The sequence below is a fragment of the Mirounga leonina genome, unplaced genomic scaffold (genome assembly GCF_011800145.1).
Source record: "Mirounga leonina isolate KUSES-001 unplaced genomic scaffold, KU_Mleo_1.0 Mir_53, whole genome shotgun sequence".
Taxonomy (NCBI): domain Eukaryota; kingdom Metazoa; phylum Chordata; class Mammalia; order Carnivora; family Phocidae; genus Mirounga; species Mirounga leonina.
The window spans coordinates 42,123,892-42,140,463 of NW_023270807.1; the positions used below are offsets into that span (position 1 = coordinate 42,123,892).

At 39.6% G+C, this 16,572-nt stretch overlaps 2 protein-coding genes across 2 annotated transcripts in view; one reads left to right on the plus strand and one right to left on the minus strand.

Moving 5' to 3' along the window:
- The first annotated feature begins 11 nt into the window (after window positions 1-11).
- On the plus strand, window positions 12-3,816 carry RWDD2A (RWD domain containing 2A). The gene is made up of 3 exons (XM_034991100.1): window positions 12-148; window positions 1,052-1,391; window positions 3,037-3,816. Exons 2-3 carry the CDS (start codon window positions 1,191-1,193, stop codon window positions 3,712-3,714), a joined length of 879 nt encoding a protein of 292 aa, XP_034846991.1. The 5' UTR covers window positions 12-148; window positions 1,052-1,190; the 3' UTR covers window positions 3,715-3,816.
- A 9,080-nt stretch (window positions 3,817-12,896) lies between these two features.
- ME1 (malic enzyme 1) overlaps window positions 12,897-16,572 on the minus strand; it is a 201,644-nt gene continuing 197,968 nt past the window's right edge. Inside the window, exon 14 of the mRNA XM_034991102.1 lies at window positions 12,897-14,553. Within this exon, the coding sequence (XP_034846993.1) occupies window positions 14,371-14,553 (183 nt within the window). The 3' untranslated portion in view covers window positions 12,897-14,370. The remainder of the gene's footprint in view (window positions 14,554-16,572) is intronic.

The window sequence follows — 16,572 nt, forward strand, 5'->3', positions numbered from 1 at the left end:
CGCCACGCCCCCCAGCCAATCACGGAGGGGGGAGGACCCGCTGGCCCCGCCTCGCCTCCTTGCGGATCATGCGCAGCTCGCGCCTGCAGAACTGCGGATCCCGGTTCTGAGAGGGCTTGGGGCTGTTTCCTTTGAATGACCGGGAAGGGTGAGGCCCCCCGCGGTGGCCCGGGGGTTGGGGCCTAGGGTCGTGGGCCATCAGAGTACTGCCACCGGCAAAAACGCAGTCCCCGCCTCCAAATTTGGGTCTCAGGGGGTGGCAGTCTTGCGTTCCTGGGAAGCCAGGGTTCCTAATGATCCCAGATGGGGGGTACCAACCCTGATTTGGGGCCTCTGACAAGGTGGCCTCGGCCATCTCCCCTTTTCCCGCATCCCCTTCTAGATCCTCGAGGTTCATTCATCTCCCCAAACTTTGACTCCGGGAGCCTTCTCGAGCCGCTACTCACACCCCATCTCTCCGCACCAGCTTGCACTAAACATCATTTTATTAATGTACCTGTAAGACTCCCCGTTAGCCTGGGCCCCTCCACACACAGGCCAGATGGACCCAAATCGTCCGGAGCTATCAGGATGCCATCCCGGGGTGATGTGGCTTCCGGTTGAGCCGTAAAGGCCTGCTCGGGAGGGGTCCTTGGCGCTGGGGCCGAGGAGCCGCAACTGGCGTTGCGGGCGGCGGGGCCCTCAAGACCCCGGAGCCAAGGGATGCGACCACAGCCTCGCCAGACTGCGGGCTTCCCTCGCCACAGGGCGCAGCTCCGCCCAAGCCCGAGACCCTAGTGGGATTGCAAGCTAGGCTCCTTGCCTTTCCCAGAATTCAGGCTTGCAGAGCATCTGCAGGTGTTTGCCAACCACCTGCAACGGAATAATTTGGAACACCTGTTGAAAGTCCAGATTCCCGGATTTAAATCGGAAGCGGGGGTGGGGGTGGGGAGATCACGGACTGGGAATCTGAATTTTAACGAGGTGTCTTGAGGGATATTGTGCATACTAAATTTGTGGGTTGGGAGATAAAGCGAAGAAAGAGTTTAAGTGTCCCGGTTTGTGCCCCTAGCTGTCGGTGCCTAGCGTTCCTGCAAAACTGCCTCCACGGAAAGGGACCTTCGGGAAATTTCTCTGGACACCGCTGAAATTAACAAACCTAGTGCCCCTGGGCCTTTCCAGTTTTCCTGGCAGGTGGATTTCGAGGCAACATGTCTTCTTCAATGAAAGAATGCCTGCAGCTTCAGCTGCTAGAGATGGAAATGCTGTTTTCTATGTTTCCTAACCAAGGAGAAGTAAAACTTGAAGATGTAAATGTCCTGACGAATATAAAGCGATATTTGGAAGGCACAAGGGAGGCGCTGCCGCCAAAAATCGAATTTGTGATTACCCTCCAGATTGAGGAGCCCAAGGTAAGTACCCTGAGTTGTTTTCATTGTTGCCGGGTGCCCGGTTTTTAGTGGAAACACTTGAAACGTGAGATTTCTGTCCAGGAAGCAAATAGAGAATATTCCAGATTCGTATATCCTTTACTTGTTTGAAAGTGAAATATGTAAAATATGGGATGCCCTGTAAATTGTCTTCAATAAATATCTTGAATTTTCCATAAACATGCACATCTTTTTTTTTTTGGAAAAAAATCTTTATAAATTTTTTTTATTCTTATGTTAATCCCCATACATTACATCATTAGTTTTAGATGTAGTGTTCCATGATTCATTGTTTGTGCATAACACCCAGTGCTCCATGCAGAATGTGCCCTCCTCAATACCCACCACCAGGCTAACCCATCCTCCCACCCCCCTCCCCTCTAGAACCCTCAGTTTGTTTTTCAGAGTCCATTGTCTCTCATGGTTCATCTACCCCTCCGATTTGCCCCGCTTCATTCTTCCCCTCCTGCTACCTTCTTCTTTTTTTTTTTTTCTTAACATATATTGCATTATTTGTTTCAGAGGTACAGATCGGAGATTCAACAGTCTTGCACAATTCACAGCGCTTACCAGAGCACATACCCTCCCCAGTGTCTATCACCCAGTCACCCCATCCCTCCCACCCCACCCCCCACTCCAGCAACCCTCAGTTTGTTTCCTGCGATTAAGAATTCCTTATATCAGTGAGGTCATATGATACATGTCTTTCTCTGTTTGACTTATTTCGCTCAACATAATACCCTCCAGTTCCATCCACATCGTTGCAAATGGCAAGATCTCATTCCTTTTGATGGCTGCATAATATTCCATTGTATATAAAGAACATGCACATCTTTTTAACAAATATGTGTAGTGGTTTTTATTAAAAACATCTTGCAGTCTCATACTACCATTGTTATTCTGTTCACTCAACCAATTTTTTACCATTCCAGCTATTGTAGTATGTACTGCCTTGTACATGTATCGTGATTTTTACAAATCTAAGTATTGCCATTAGCAAAACTGACTTGAATGGATGAATGTTTCTTTGGTGGTACCATGACACAAAGCAAATACAGACAGGAAATCTAAATACTAAAAATGAATTTCCCTTCATCTTCTGATCCCTCGTCTCCAGCAACATGAGCATAGCATAGGTCACAAGCGGACTAGGATTTCGAGAAGCCCTCCTCTAGTGATTTCCTGCTTATCCTTCAGCTGTCATTCCCTCACCGAAGAGCTCCTGGTTCCCAGACTGACTTCTGTCTCACTGGTTACACATTTCAGCGGAGCCCTGTTCTTCTCCTCATTGAAATTAAGTACTTGTGATGTGTAATTATTAGTTTAATGTCTGTCTCCTTCACTAGGCTCTAGTCTTCATGAATAGCAGAAATTGTGTCTAGCTTCTTCACTTCTTTATCCTAGCATGGGGTCCCTGACACATGGTGGGTGCTCAATAAACATTGGAATGCATGAATGCGTAAATGGAAGGAATAGTGTATGTGACATTCTCAGTACAGTCTCTGGCCCATAGCTGACACTTAATAGTAGCAACACTGTTATATTTATCAAAATCATGCCGTTGCCACTGATTAACTAGCTTAGGTGATTTTTATGGTACTTAAATCTATTTGATTTTCCTTTTAAGGTGAAAATTGATTTGCAAGTAACCATGCCTCACAGCTACCCCTATGCAGCATTGCAGCTATTTGGACGGTCGTCTGAGCTTGACAGACAACAGCAACTACTTCTCAACAAAGGTCTCACTTCTTATATAGGGACTTTTGATCCAGGTGAGCTCTGTGTATGTGCGGCAATCCAGTGGTTGCAGGACAATAGTGCCTCCTATTTCCTGAACAGAAAGCTTGCTTACGAACCATCTACACAAGCAAAGCCAGTCAAGAACACATTCCTCCGAATGTGGATCTACAGTCACCACATATACCAGCAGGACCTAAGAAAAAAGATTTTGGACGTTGGGAAAAGGTTAGACGTGACTGGATTCTGCATGACAGGAAAGCCGGGCATAATCTGTGTGGAGGGCTTCAAAGGGCACTGTGAGGAATTCTGGCACACAATTAGGTATCCCAACTGGAAACACATTTCCTGTAAGCATGCTGAAAGTGTCGAAACCGAAGGAAACGGAGAGGATCTGCGCCTTTTCCAGTCTTTTGAAGAATTACTCCTTGAGGCCCATGGTGACTATGGATTAAGGAATGACTATCACATGAATCTGGGCCAATTCTTAGAATTTCTGAAAAAACACAAAAGTGAGCATGTGTTCCAGATACTATTTGGTATTGAAAGTAAAAGTTCAGATTCCTAGGAAGCTTAATTAAGAGGCCTATGCTTATAATTTCACTCAGGCAGTATTTCTGTTAATAAGACCAAAATAAAAGGGCCAGTGGCTGTTTAGTATCCTCTGTGAGATGCCTAGCCCCCAAATTTTTACCTGGTAATGAAACACAAAGGCCTTTTAACTTTATAACAGTGCAATTGTGATGTAATCTCTATGTTCTTCTGTTAACTGAAAACTATTTAATTGTAAATTAATAAAAACAGTCAATTTAACCAGTGAAGCTGACTTGATTAAAGAGGAGTCCAAAACCCGTAATTAATACTGATAGTCAAATTGCAGCTCTGAACTCATAAGTAATATTCCTCTCTTTCATGATATTAGCACATGATGAAACAGCACATTTTCTTTCTTTTGTTATCGGAGAATGAATTCTCAGTCAAGCTTAAAGTGAGAAGAGTTGACTACATTTCTTTCTTTAAGTCAAACCCTCTATTTCTAGTTTTTTCTTTTAGTAAAACTCAATCCTAAGTGCGGTGGCAGAGGAATCAGAACAATGAAGTCTCAAGAGTAATGAAGACGACATGTAACTCTATGTGTTGTTGGCTGTTTTCACCAGCTGATTAATGATACTAAGGATAAGGATACCAATATTCTTCGTTATACACACAAAAAAGATGCAGTTTCGTGCCTACAAAGTGTTCCACAAGTAATGTGTACTGGCAGCCTTCCCCTGTGCGCCAGGATGCATTGCTTTGTAGGGCGGGAGTGTTGAGGAGGACCATGATGGATGGCTCTGCTCCCATCACCTTGGGGGGAAAAAAATCAAGCTCTGCGTTTTGGTGAGACTTTCACTGCCATCTCCTCTGAAAATTGCCGGCTTCACCAGCCTTTGTCAAAAATGAGAGTTTATTTTGATGACAGTGACTTCTATTTAACTAGCACCTGCCACACCTTTTCCTTTTCATTGCAAAGTAGCCACCGTCTCCAGGAATTTCTGGGAGTCCCACCTGTGTTAAGAGATGTCCTGAGCTGACTCTGCAATTTTCTCTGGTTTCCATGGTCTCTCTTTAACCACTACTGCCCTTTCTCAGGGAGCATTTCATTCTCCGGCTGGTCTCAGGCACCCCACTGATGCCCTGGTCCCACCAGGATGCCAAAAATGGATGCCGAGAGTTAGTACCTCAAGGGGAATGAGTGCCTCACTCCCTATGTTGTGATACATTCTCTTAGATGCCAAACATTGCCGGGGGGGCTTACAGAGTTTTTGGTGAAATGGTACATTCTGGTTTTACTTTCTGTGTCTAAGATACAGACACATGTCCTTGAGCTAGGGCAAGGATATAATGCAACAGCAGACCCTGCACTAAGCTGACTGTCTTGACCTTGAGGCCTTGGAACTGGGTCTACTCTGCCCTGCCCACATACTCATAGCTCAGAATGAGTTTCTTTTCAGGGCACAGCTCAGACCTTCAAACCAAGGCTCTCGTCATGGGCCTGCCCCGCCAGATGATCCAGCTTGCCCATTCATGCTTTAATCCTAGCCTTGGATGTGGCTGGGACCCAAGCAAGGGCCTTATACTTTACCTTTACCTATATACAAAAGGAATAAATAGGACTTACATTGCCGAAGACTCATTTCTCAATCTTTGTCCGGGACTGAAAACAATATAGTATAGGAGTCAGTATCCTACGTATTGTCCCCAAGACCATCAGTAAGTAGCATTCACAAGTTTTTAGGCCCTAAACAGATGTGACTGTTAATTTTTTTTTCCATATTAGATGCCATCCACCTAATAATGTGCCTAAACTTCTCATAGAGGATTTTTTTTCTATGATTAAATTAGCAGAAGTAGTGATGGAAAGATAAAGAAGCTTAAAGAAGTATAATATAGGATAAAAAATTACATAATTCACTAAATGAAAGGAATAACTTATGAACTCTTTACTGCTTCTGGAGCTATTTCTGGTGGTAATTTTTCAGAACCTATTTTTACATGCTTGATGTTACCATGCAGCAATACTTTTTTTCCTATCAGAAACACTAATAATAGACATTAATTATGGGAGAAGTATAGGTTTTATAGAAAAAAATAGACATATATGATAATTCAAAGCTTAGCTTTGTATGTACAGTAGACTGCTAATTTTCTCTGCCCAGCCTGATAGGAGCACAGACCACCCTCCTCCTCTAGCACCTCCCATCCCCCTCCACCCCGCCGGCCACACACACACACAGAGACACACATATAACCCTTACTCTGAGGAACCGCCCTTTCTCTGTATGGTTTGGGAGAAGTAATTGGGAGCCTTCTAGTGAGATGGTTTTGAGCTCTTGCTGCTTAAATCCATAGTGCCACCCTCATTTCTGGCCTACTGAATGTTCAGTTGTTCAACACTTCTTTTGAGCTACCCAACATCTGCCCTTTTTTTCTTGAAAGTCAGAATCAGTCTGAATCGCTTGGAATTTAAGAATCATGATATTGTATACTTTATATTTTTAAATGGTTATTTGGAAAGAATGCTCTTTATAAATATTGCGGTGTCTTTTTAAAACTTACTGATTAAATCAACCTTTCTTCACGTATGTTCTCTGCCTCTCATTCCTTACTGGTCTGTCTTGGGCTAAAGGCTGAGGATATTTGCATAGTGGATTAAGGAGTGGACCAGATGAGTTGACGGACATAATACAAGGACCTCTAAAACATCCCTATATTAAATCAGAAGTATGTTGCCTATGAATTTGAGTTTCCATATATGACTGTTTAACATGCCAACCATCCCTTCAGAGAACTTGTGAAGGCCTGAGGGAGCCTACTTGAGGTCTTCACAGAACCCTTTTGAACAGAACAATTTTCTTTCATTTGCTTTATCTTATGTAGCCCAGTAGTAAGTTGAAAGAATATTTTCTGAAGATGACATGGTTTGTTCAAAAATCCTTGTTTTATACAGAATCCTGATTTGCCTCAAAATTCTGAGCCCACTGGGTCTCCCTCATAAGGTCTACATGGTAGAACTACTTTCCCTGCAGCCTGGGCCAGCTAGAGCAGCCTTTTTCTGGGCCCAGTTAAAGCTAGAAGCATTTGGATCAACCTATAAATCAGTTGAGCAGTGGACACAAATTTCAAAGAAGCCCAGCAAATAGTGAGGGGCCTTCTCAGTCATAGATGGAACAAAGTACACAATTAGTTATTCCCTAAGGAGGTCACATCCTAACATGCATAAGACATTTGACCTCCACAAATTTGGCTGAGGTGGCAGACTCTTGTGCTTTCATGAGATCTTAGCAGGTATTCAGGAAATCTAATGATGCCTGTGCTCTAGGCCCAAGAATATAATGTCATCATCAGTTTGTTAGACCAGCGTGATACCCTGTCTAGCAGTGAGATGATCAAGGTCTGGTGTCAAGAATTATATTCTGGCATAGAGTCAGAGAGTTAATGGAACATTGAAAAAAGACAGTCTGTAATATTGTTTATTGGTAGAACAAACTGCTTCGGTGGCCCTCTACTTAATGGAATATAGGGAAAAGAAAAAAGCATTGGCCTAATCAGTAGCTACAAGAAAGATAACCTGTCAGCTACAGTTGGAATCACCATCTGATTATGTTAACATGATCCAAAGATCATATTGAGTCAAGATGTGATAAGAATCACACCCCTGTTTCTTTTAAAGCTTTTGATGGTGAGACTTACCGCTGCAAATCATTGGATAGTTCCAGTCAGAATAACCCTTTTGTGTGTGTGATTAGGAATCCAAAGTGGTGATAGATGATGAGGAAATTAATTCTAACTCTTCACTGAGAAAATGACTAGACGATGGATTTGTTCCTATATAAACTTAGTCCTAAGCATACACTTAGTCCCATAGACCACAATAATTTCTGAGACCCTAGAAATTTGTATTTGTTCAGAGCTCTTGTTGCCAGGTGATTTCCAAAAGGACTAGTGGTTTCCTTTCTGCAATGTATTGTTATTCTAGTAAATGGAACCTCAAAGGAAGATTTTGGGTATTACAGAGTTCATCACCTTAGGGTCTTTCATTCATATCTATGCATGGCAATTTGCTGTAGGCCTTGACACCCTATGTTGGTGGCTCTAGTCAGGTTTTTCTGCTGCTGTTGTTATTCATAGCAAGTAAGGCCTACATTGGGTTGCCCACCTGTTTGGTCCTAAGCCCAGCTGATATTTAGCTGATATACACTGGTGTGTTTGTACCAGTTGTATACACTGGCACTCGTTTTTCTTGGTCAATAACTGTGCTATCCTAGTTGTTAGATTTTTCAACGTCATTTCAGGCTATGAGACCCAGTGATTTACTGGCCACCACCAAAGATTTCAGTAGGCCAAACTATGCCAATTACAGTGGACCAGCTTCCTTTTATAACTCTTTCCACTGTGTCTCCATTTGGAAGCACTGCTATTCAGCCTCTATCAACCCTAAGATTCTGATATCTCCATTAAAATAGGGAGCCCATTAAAAAAATAAAATAAAAAATAAATTAATAAAATAGGGACCCCATTTTAACCATGGCATTTCCCACAAGTCTCCCAGAGTTATTAAAATGTCCTCAATTTTAAAAAAGTCCTCAATAAAATGCTGATTCCATTAATACATTAAAAGGGTCATATACCATGAACAAGTGGGATATATTCGAGGGATGCAAGGATGGTTCAACATCAGCAAATCAGTCAATGTGATACATTACATTAACAAAATTAAGGAAAAAATCATATGATCATCTCAATAGATGCAGCATTTGACAAAATTCAATATCCATTTATAATAAAAACTCTGAACAAAGTGTTTACAGAGGGCATAAAAAAAGCCACATATTATAAGCCCATAGCTAATATTATACTCAATGGTAAAAACCTGAAAACTCTTCCTCTCAATCAGGAACAAGGCAAAAATGCCCATTCTGACCACTATGTTATTCAACATAGTACTGGAAGTCCTAGCTAGAGCAATTAGGCAAGAAAAAGAAATAAGAGGCATCCAAATTGGAAAGAGAAAACTGTCTCTATTTGCAGATGACATGATACCATATAAATAGAAAACCTTAAAGACTCTACCAAAAATCTTGTTAGAATAAATGAATTCAGTAAAGTTGCAGGATACAAAATCAATATACAAAATCTGTTGCATTTCCATACACTAATAACAAACTATCATAAAGAAAAATTAAGAAAACAATCCCATTTACAATTTCACCAAAAAAAAAAAAACAACCCTAGAAATAATTTTAACCAAAGAAATTAAAGATCTGGGGCGCCTGGGTGGCTCAGTTGGTTAAGCGACTGCCTTCGGCTCAGGTCATGATCCTGGAGTCCCAGGATCGAGTCCCGCATCGGGCTCCCTGCTCAGGGGGGAGTCTGCTTCTTCCTCTGACCTCCCCCCTCTCATGTGCTCTCTCTCATTCTCTCTCTCAAATAAATAAAATCTTTAAAAAAAAAAAAGAAATTAAAGATCTGTACACTGAAAATTATAAGACATTAATGAAAGAAATTGAAGACAACAAAAATAAGTGAAAGGTATTCCATGCTCATAGACTGGAAGAATTAATATTGTTAAAATGTCCATACTGCCTAAAGCAATCTACAGATTCAATGCAATCCCTATCAAAATTCCAATGGCATTTTTCACAGAAACAAAAAATAATCCTAAAATTTGCACAGAACCACAAAAGAACCCAAATAGTCAAAGCAATCTTGAGAAAAAAAGAACAAAGCTGGAAGCATCATACTCCCTGATTTCAAATTATATCACAAAGCCATAATGATCAAATAGTATGGCACTGGCATAAAAACACATATAGATCACTGGAACAAAATAGAAAGCCCAGAAATAAACCCACGCATATATGGTCAATTAATTTACAACAAAGGAGTCAAGAATATACAACAGGGAAAGGAGAGTCTTTCAATAATTTTAGAAAAACTGAACAGTCACAAGCAAAAGAATGAAACTCAGCCACTATCTTACACCATTCACAAAAACCAACTCAAATGGATTAAAGATTTGAATGAAAAACCTGAAACCATAAAAATCCTGGAAGAAAGCATAGGTGGTAATAAGCACCTTGATGTCAGTTTTGGTGATGATTTTTTGGATTTAACACCAAAAGCAAAGGCAAAAAAAGTAAAAATAAACAACTGAGACTACATCAAAACTAAAAAACTTCCACACAAAGAAACCATCAACAAAATGAAAAGGCAACTTACTGAATGGGAGGAAATATTTGCAAATCACATATTTGATAAGAGGTTAATATCCAAAATATATAAAGAACTCATACAACTCAATAGAAAAAAATCCAGTTAAAAAATAGAGAATCTGAATAGACATTTTTCCAAAGAAGACATACAGATACATGAAAAGATGCTCCACATCACTCTCATCAAGGAAATGCAAATCAAAACCACAGTGAGATATTATGTCACACCTGGTAGAATGGTTATCATCGAAAAGAAATAAGTGTTAGTGAGGCTGTGGAGAAAAGAGAACATTTGTGCACTCTTGGTGGGAATGCCAATTGGTATAACCACTACGGAAAACATATGGAGATTCCTCAAAAAATTAAAAATAGAAATACCATATGATCCACAATTCCACTTTTGGGTATTTATCCAAAGAAAATGAAATTGCTAATTTGAAAAGGTATCTGCACATCTATGTTCACTGCAACATTATTTTCAACAACTAAGATATGGAAACAACCTACATGTCCAATAGCAGATGAATTGATAAAGAAAATGTGTAATACTGTGTATATATTCATATATACATATATGTAGTTCAGTCATAAAAAAAAATCTTGCCATTTGTGACAACATGGATGGACCTTATGGGCATTATGCTAAATGAAATAAGTCAGAGAAAGACAAATACTGTGTGATTGCTCTTATATGTAGAATCTAAATAAATAAATAGGGATGTTATGTACAGCATGGTGACTATAGTTAATAATGCTGTATTGCATATTTGAAAGTTGCTGAGAGTAAATCTTAACAGTTCTCATCACAAGAAAAAAAATTACTGATGGATGTTAACTGGACTTACTGTGGTGATCATTTTGCATTAATATATACAAATATCTAATCATGTTGTGTATGTGAAACTAATATAATGTTAATTATACCCCAATATTTTAAGAAAATGTTTTTCATGGATGCTGATATTCCCATCACCATTGTATTTCTCAAGGCTTTAGTGAAAGGAGGGTCAGTGATAGGTCTTCTTGGGAGACTTAGGAGATCACCAGGCTTAAAATGGTCTGACTGCACATGACAAATCCACTCCAACATTCCTATCATTGAAATCTTTGAATTCCTCTAACATTATTTCAAGGAATGCTTGCATTCTCGATTTCATTTAATGTGGGCCATTATTAAGTGTACAGTTCAGCCAACTAAAAGTAGAACCAAAAGTAGAATGACTTTCAGCTACTCAAGGCAACACACTGAATCCAGAATCTATGGCAAGTGCACCCCTATCAATCAATTCTATCCAATCCAAAATTGCACTTCTCCTTTCTCAGTACATTTCAGAATCCCATATATTTTCCCTCAGGTTTTGAAAATATAAATAAGCTAAGTCAAGAATTCTTTTGGTGGGAGTCTTCTTATGGATTTCCCTTTCTAACTATCTACCACAGCTCCTCTCTGGCATCTGATATTTAGTGTGTGGAGGTAAAGAGGAATAATGTGGGAAGAGCAGGAGGTAAACTGAGGGAGCTGATTACAGGATCTTCAAGCAAGGCAGTTAACAACCTCTTTAGACAGGAAGAGTTCCCACTTTGATTAGCAAGGGAGGACGTGTCCATTCTTCCAGTTTGCCTAGGGGAAGAGGGGTTTCCTGGGACACAGGACTTTCAGTATTCAGACCTGGGTTATTGTTCACACTAGCTTAGGGTATCACACGTCTTCCAAATCCCTCTACCCATAAATCCCCTTTCCAGATCAAGGTCCTCCTGTTTCTGATCAATATTCTTAAATACAAGGCCTGGTGAAAGCTGTGAATGCAATTCCTGGTGGAATCTGGCAACCAGTAGGATCAAGAATGTTCTTGTTTTCAGTTATTTCATCCTTACAGCTAGCAAGACAGAAAAGATTCTTCTGGCAAAAACATAGGCATTTTTCTAGTTTTTAATGCCATGCCTTGAGCTGATTTAAGCCTTTGAGCCTCGATAATCGCTTTCTTGACGAACCCATCTCTGTAGAAGCAACCACCCTTTCCCACAGTCCTGTATTTCTCCCCACTTTACCCTGTTTGATGGCAGCAGCCGGTTGTCGGCCTTAACCTTCCCAGCCTCACATAATGCACTCCATCCATTTTTGCTTCATGGTTGTGTTCTTGAGGTCCCAAAGATATTTTGCTACATTAATTTTTAACTTTATATTTTTACTATTTATATTTAATTCTTTAACCCATCGGAAGTCTCTGTAAGGTAGGGTTCTCGTTTTGATTTTCTCCATGTGGTAGGCCCGTTTTCCCAATTCTTTTATTAAACACCCTATTCCTTTTATCTGTTGATTTTTGGGCTATCTTTGTGATTCACATACTCAGGGGGTCTGTGGGCTTCCATGACTTTGATGTACATGAAATTATCTGGATTTTGGAGGTTAGTATAAGGTAATGTAAAATATTTCATTAGTACTTTTATATCAATTCCATATTGAAATAATATTCTGGAGGTGTCAGTGTACATAAAATAAATTATTAACATGGATTCCACCTGTTTCGTCTTTTTATGAGGCCACTAGAAATTACACAAGTGGCCCACTTCCTTTTTCTATTGGATGATGCTATTCTAGACTCCATCTAGTGAAGACGGAACAGACTATGAAGCAAGATTAAACAGGGAGCTCACCTCCTTCACTGATTAGCTCTGTGGACTTGGTAAGTTCCTTCAAATACCTACTTTGTAAGGAACTTGTAGGGACTACAGTAAATAAGATAATCTACACAGAATACTTGAAACCTAGTAAGAAATCATCCAATGCTTGTTTCATTATCTTTCTCTGAGGATAAGAAAGTAGTTCATTTATCATAATATACAGCAAATATGACAACACATGTATTAAACGAAGGTCATGCTGAAATTACCTATTAGAATATTTTTAAAATGTATAACCTGTCATATGACTGCTGAGATGCAGCATTATCATTTTACAATTTAACAGTATTTTAAGAGAAACAGACAATCATAATTTTATACATTCACTTTCTCTATGCTTTAATCAATCTTTTGCATAGGTAAATACATTTAGTTAGAGCTACAAGACAACAGGAAACAAGAAATCAGCATTCTGGATCTTTTCAAAGTAACTATATTGAGGAAACTCTTGACTAAATGTTACTTTCAGAAATACCCCCACCCGTTCTATTCACACCTAAAACAATCTGTGTAACCGTCAACCTTCAATAAATCATTTTATAGTATAGTTTATCTTGAACATCTTCTTATACTTTTTAAAAGCTTTACTTCAAAAACAAAATCCTCCAAATAATTCTACAAATAAATAGCAAATGTTACTGCACCTGAGCTTAAGAATTTAAAATTGTTTCCATTCGTTCAGTTATGAACATCTAAAGTAAAACTTGAAATTAATATTAATTTCTGGGCTAGAACTACTGATGGTAATTAGAATATCTCAATACCTGACGTCAAGATGATTTCGGATACTGGGGAACTGGTTACAAAATTTCCTCCAAACCCAGAGGAAAATGAGTTTGTTGTAACAAGTGAGCTCCTCATTACCTGAACTAATCAAGGAAACACAAGGGCAGGTCATTCATGTCGGAACCCAGCTTGTCTGGGAACCATGCTCTCGATCCTGACTCTGGAGATCTCTGTCCTAAGAGGTCGGCTCCACAGGCAGCCCTTTCTCAAGGAGATTATCTGCTCCCTCTCTCAGCTCTTCCCATGGCTCGAGCTATGCGGAACTGAGGATACCAACCTCAGGACAGGGACCACAGGCTGCAAATACCTGGCAGCAACAGTGCGAGGAGAGGACATTCAGCCAGGGGCCGAAGAAAGGTGCTTTTAGAAGGGATATCTGACTGAGGACCAAGGTGATAAGAAGATGTCACAACGGCGGAAGAATATTAAAATCTAAGGCTGCACAAGGCATTGTAAACAGCAACGATCTTTCTTAGAAATGTTAGAGTTCAGTTGCACTAAAAGAAATAATATAATCTAGGATTGGAATAAAAATAAAAATACCTGATAAGTTATTTTCTCTAGGCAACAAAGTAAGTGTCGTTTCTGTTTTTAGCAGAAGTTCACCTATGCCTAAATTCATTTGTCTTTATAAAAAAAGAGTAGATTTTTAACAAAACAGTCAACAAAAGAACTATGGATTTTAATGTTGAGTATATCAATTTATTACTAATTTTGGTCTTTCCATTAGTTCCCTGTATAAAAATGATGTGTTTCTCAGTAGTAGGTACAATAGCTTTTAAAGAGAACTTGGGCAAAATAATGAACAGAGAAACCATAAATAACAAGAAAGTAAATGAAGCAAAACTGTCTAGTGTGATGTTTACCCTAAAGTATATTAATATCCTTCCATGAACTTTTATTGTTAAAGTAAAATTCTTAGTCTAATGAATTATTATAAAAGATTCCAATCTTTAAAAATTATGAAAGACTTTAAGATCTCATTAACAGAATTAGAAATGTCAGTTATTATGCCACTGGTCAAGTTTGGTCTGTATTTTCTGGGCCTCTTTAGGCCAAGAATAACAATCAGGTAGAATCTGGTCATAATTAGCATTATACATCTGAGAGCGGACAAAGGCTTCCTTGTTTGGGGGTTCAGGATAAACTGTGGCTGTCTTTTCTTGGTAAGCATCATTCACAATCTAGGAATAAAAAAGAATATTAATTATTTTAATGAATAGAGTTGATGATGAGTACATGTCAGTTTGTATCTGTTTCAAAAAATTTATGTCTTGTCTAAAAAAATTAAGTTAGAGTATAATAAAAGCACACATACACAAAGAAGGTATAAAATAAAAATGCAATTTTAAATCATATAGCAGGAGGAGAATATGATCTCAGCAACGGAAAGTGTGCACAAGAGCGATTTATCAAATGTAATCGTAACAGGATTTCACAGATAATCCAGTGGTAAAAGTCTTGACATGACCCGAATGATAATTAACTTTAACTAAATACCTTAATATTCCTGCTAAGTTTGAACTCAGTGTGCAGTTTCAACAATTCCTATGCTGACCACAGCCTCCTACAAAATGTCCTTATTATAACCCTGCTCACCTAATCAGCTGGACTCTGCGGTCAGTTTGAACGCTCCTCGCCAGTATGACAGAATCTCGTCTCCCTGTCTTGCTGTCACACTTGCCATTCTGGTCCCCGGTCTGGGGAACCCTCAGTGCTGGCTTTCTTCCTTCATGGCTGCCTCCTGAGATGCCATACTTTTCCTAATCCTACCTGGGTCCATGTGGTCACACATTATGCTTTTATCCTTTTCTTTAAACAAACAAGAACCCTTTCTCTCCTAGTTCCCACAAGGCAATTTCAAACCTTCCTCTGTCAAATCTGCATTTGACTATCATCACTGGAATGAGAACATTGCAGCTAATCAGAGAAAACAATCTCAATTTCCCCTTCCAACAACTCAAAACTATCTCCTCTGTATCTTTAAACATTCGGTCTTCCTTTACTTTCTTTGAAATGAATGGATTCTCCCTCTTGTCAAAATTAATCACTCTATGCTCTTTAATTCACTCCAATTGTAAAAAAGTAGTCACTGGGGGTTATTTATGTAATAGAGTTATTTGGATAAGTCCAATTTTGAAGACTACTGGAATGATTAAGTATCTCTTCTCAATGCAAAATTATGCATTTATGAAAAATTATGGTTACAAAGACTGTGCCATATTATGGAGAAATGTTTGTGAAAAACATGAAATAGATGTATACGCCATGATTAGGATGATGTTAGCAAAGAAAGCAAGCAAATGAAAAAAGATCGGAGGCGAATACACCAAAACAATAAAACTGCTTATGTTAGAAAAATAGAGTATTGGGTAGTTTCTTCTCTTTTTCCCAAAGTACCTATAAATTACTTTTTAACAGCTTTTTTGAGGTATAATTCAGACTACAAAATTCAAACATTTTAAGTGCACGATTAAATTATTTTTGTAAATTGGCAGAGTTGTGCAACTGTTATCACACCCAGTGATCGAATATCTCCATCACCCCAGAGGCCCCCTGCGCTACGCATTGTTGCGTTCCTGACATAGACTATGTTCATCCCTCTTTCTGCTCCCAGGACACACTGTACCAATGACGTCCTCTCTCAGTGACGTCTTCACTCTCTCCTTGTCAATGCCAGACTCCGCAAGAGCAGCTTGTATTCTCTTGCGTTCCGAATTCTCCCTAACTTCTGTGCTACTGAAATTGCTTTTGTAAAAGGTTTTGATAACTTCGTAGGCACTAAAAAGTTCACCTGTGTTTCTCACTACCACAGCTGTGTCGATCATAACTTCCACGCCCATCCTGACACTGTGCCTTGTCTAATTTCTGACCCGCTGCTCCGTTCTGAGTCTCTTCTTAAAATCCTGACTTCTCTTCACTGGCTTCTTGCCTCTGTCTTCTGGACAGTATAACAAACCACGTTCTATCCTTGGTTCTCATCTGTCTATACTTGCTGTCTTGGTAGCCCCAACCACTCCTGGCCCTTCCCCTGTAACCACACGGAAATACTGCCCACACCTGTATATCTAGTGTCTCTAAGTTTCAGTCATTTCCATAGACTTGCTGGAATTGTGGGAATTGTATACAAACGTGCCCTGAAACCTCAAGCTTGAGGTCCACTTAGACCATCTTCCTCCCTCAACTTGATTCTTTGTCCTGAC

Excerpts from the sequence above, each read along its gene's own strand:
- RWDD2A (XM_034991100.1), top strand. The coding sequence starts at position 1,191 with ATGTCTTCTTCAATGAAAGAATGCCTGCAGCTTCAGCTGCTAGAGATG. Across the intron at positions 1,392-3,036 it reads TCCAGATTGAGGAGCCCAAG|GTGAAAATTGATTTGCAAGT; the intron begins GTAAGTACCCTG and ends TTTCCTTTTAAG.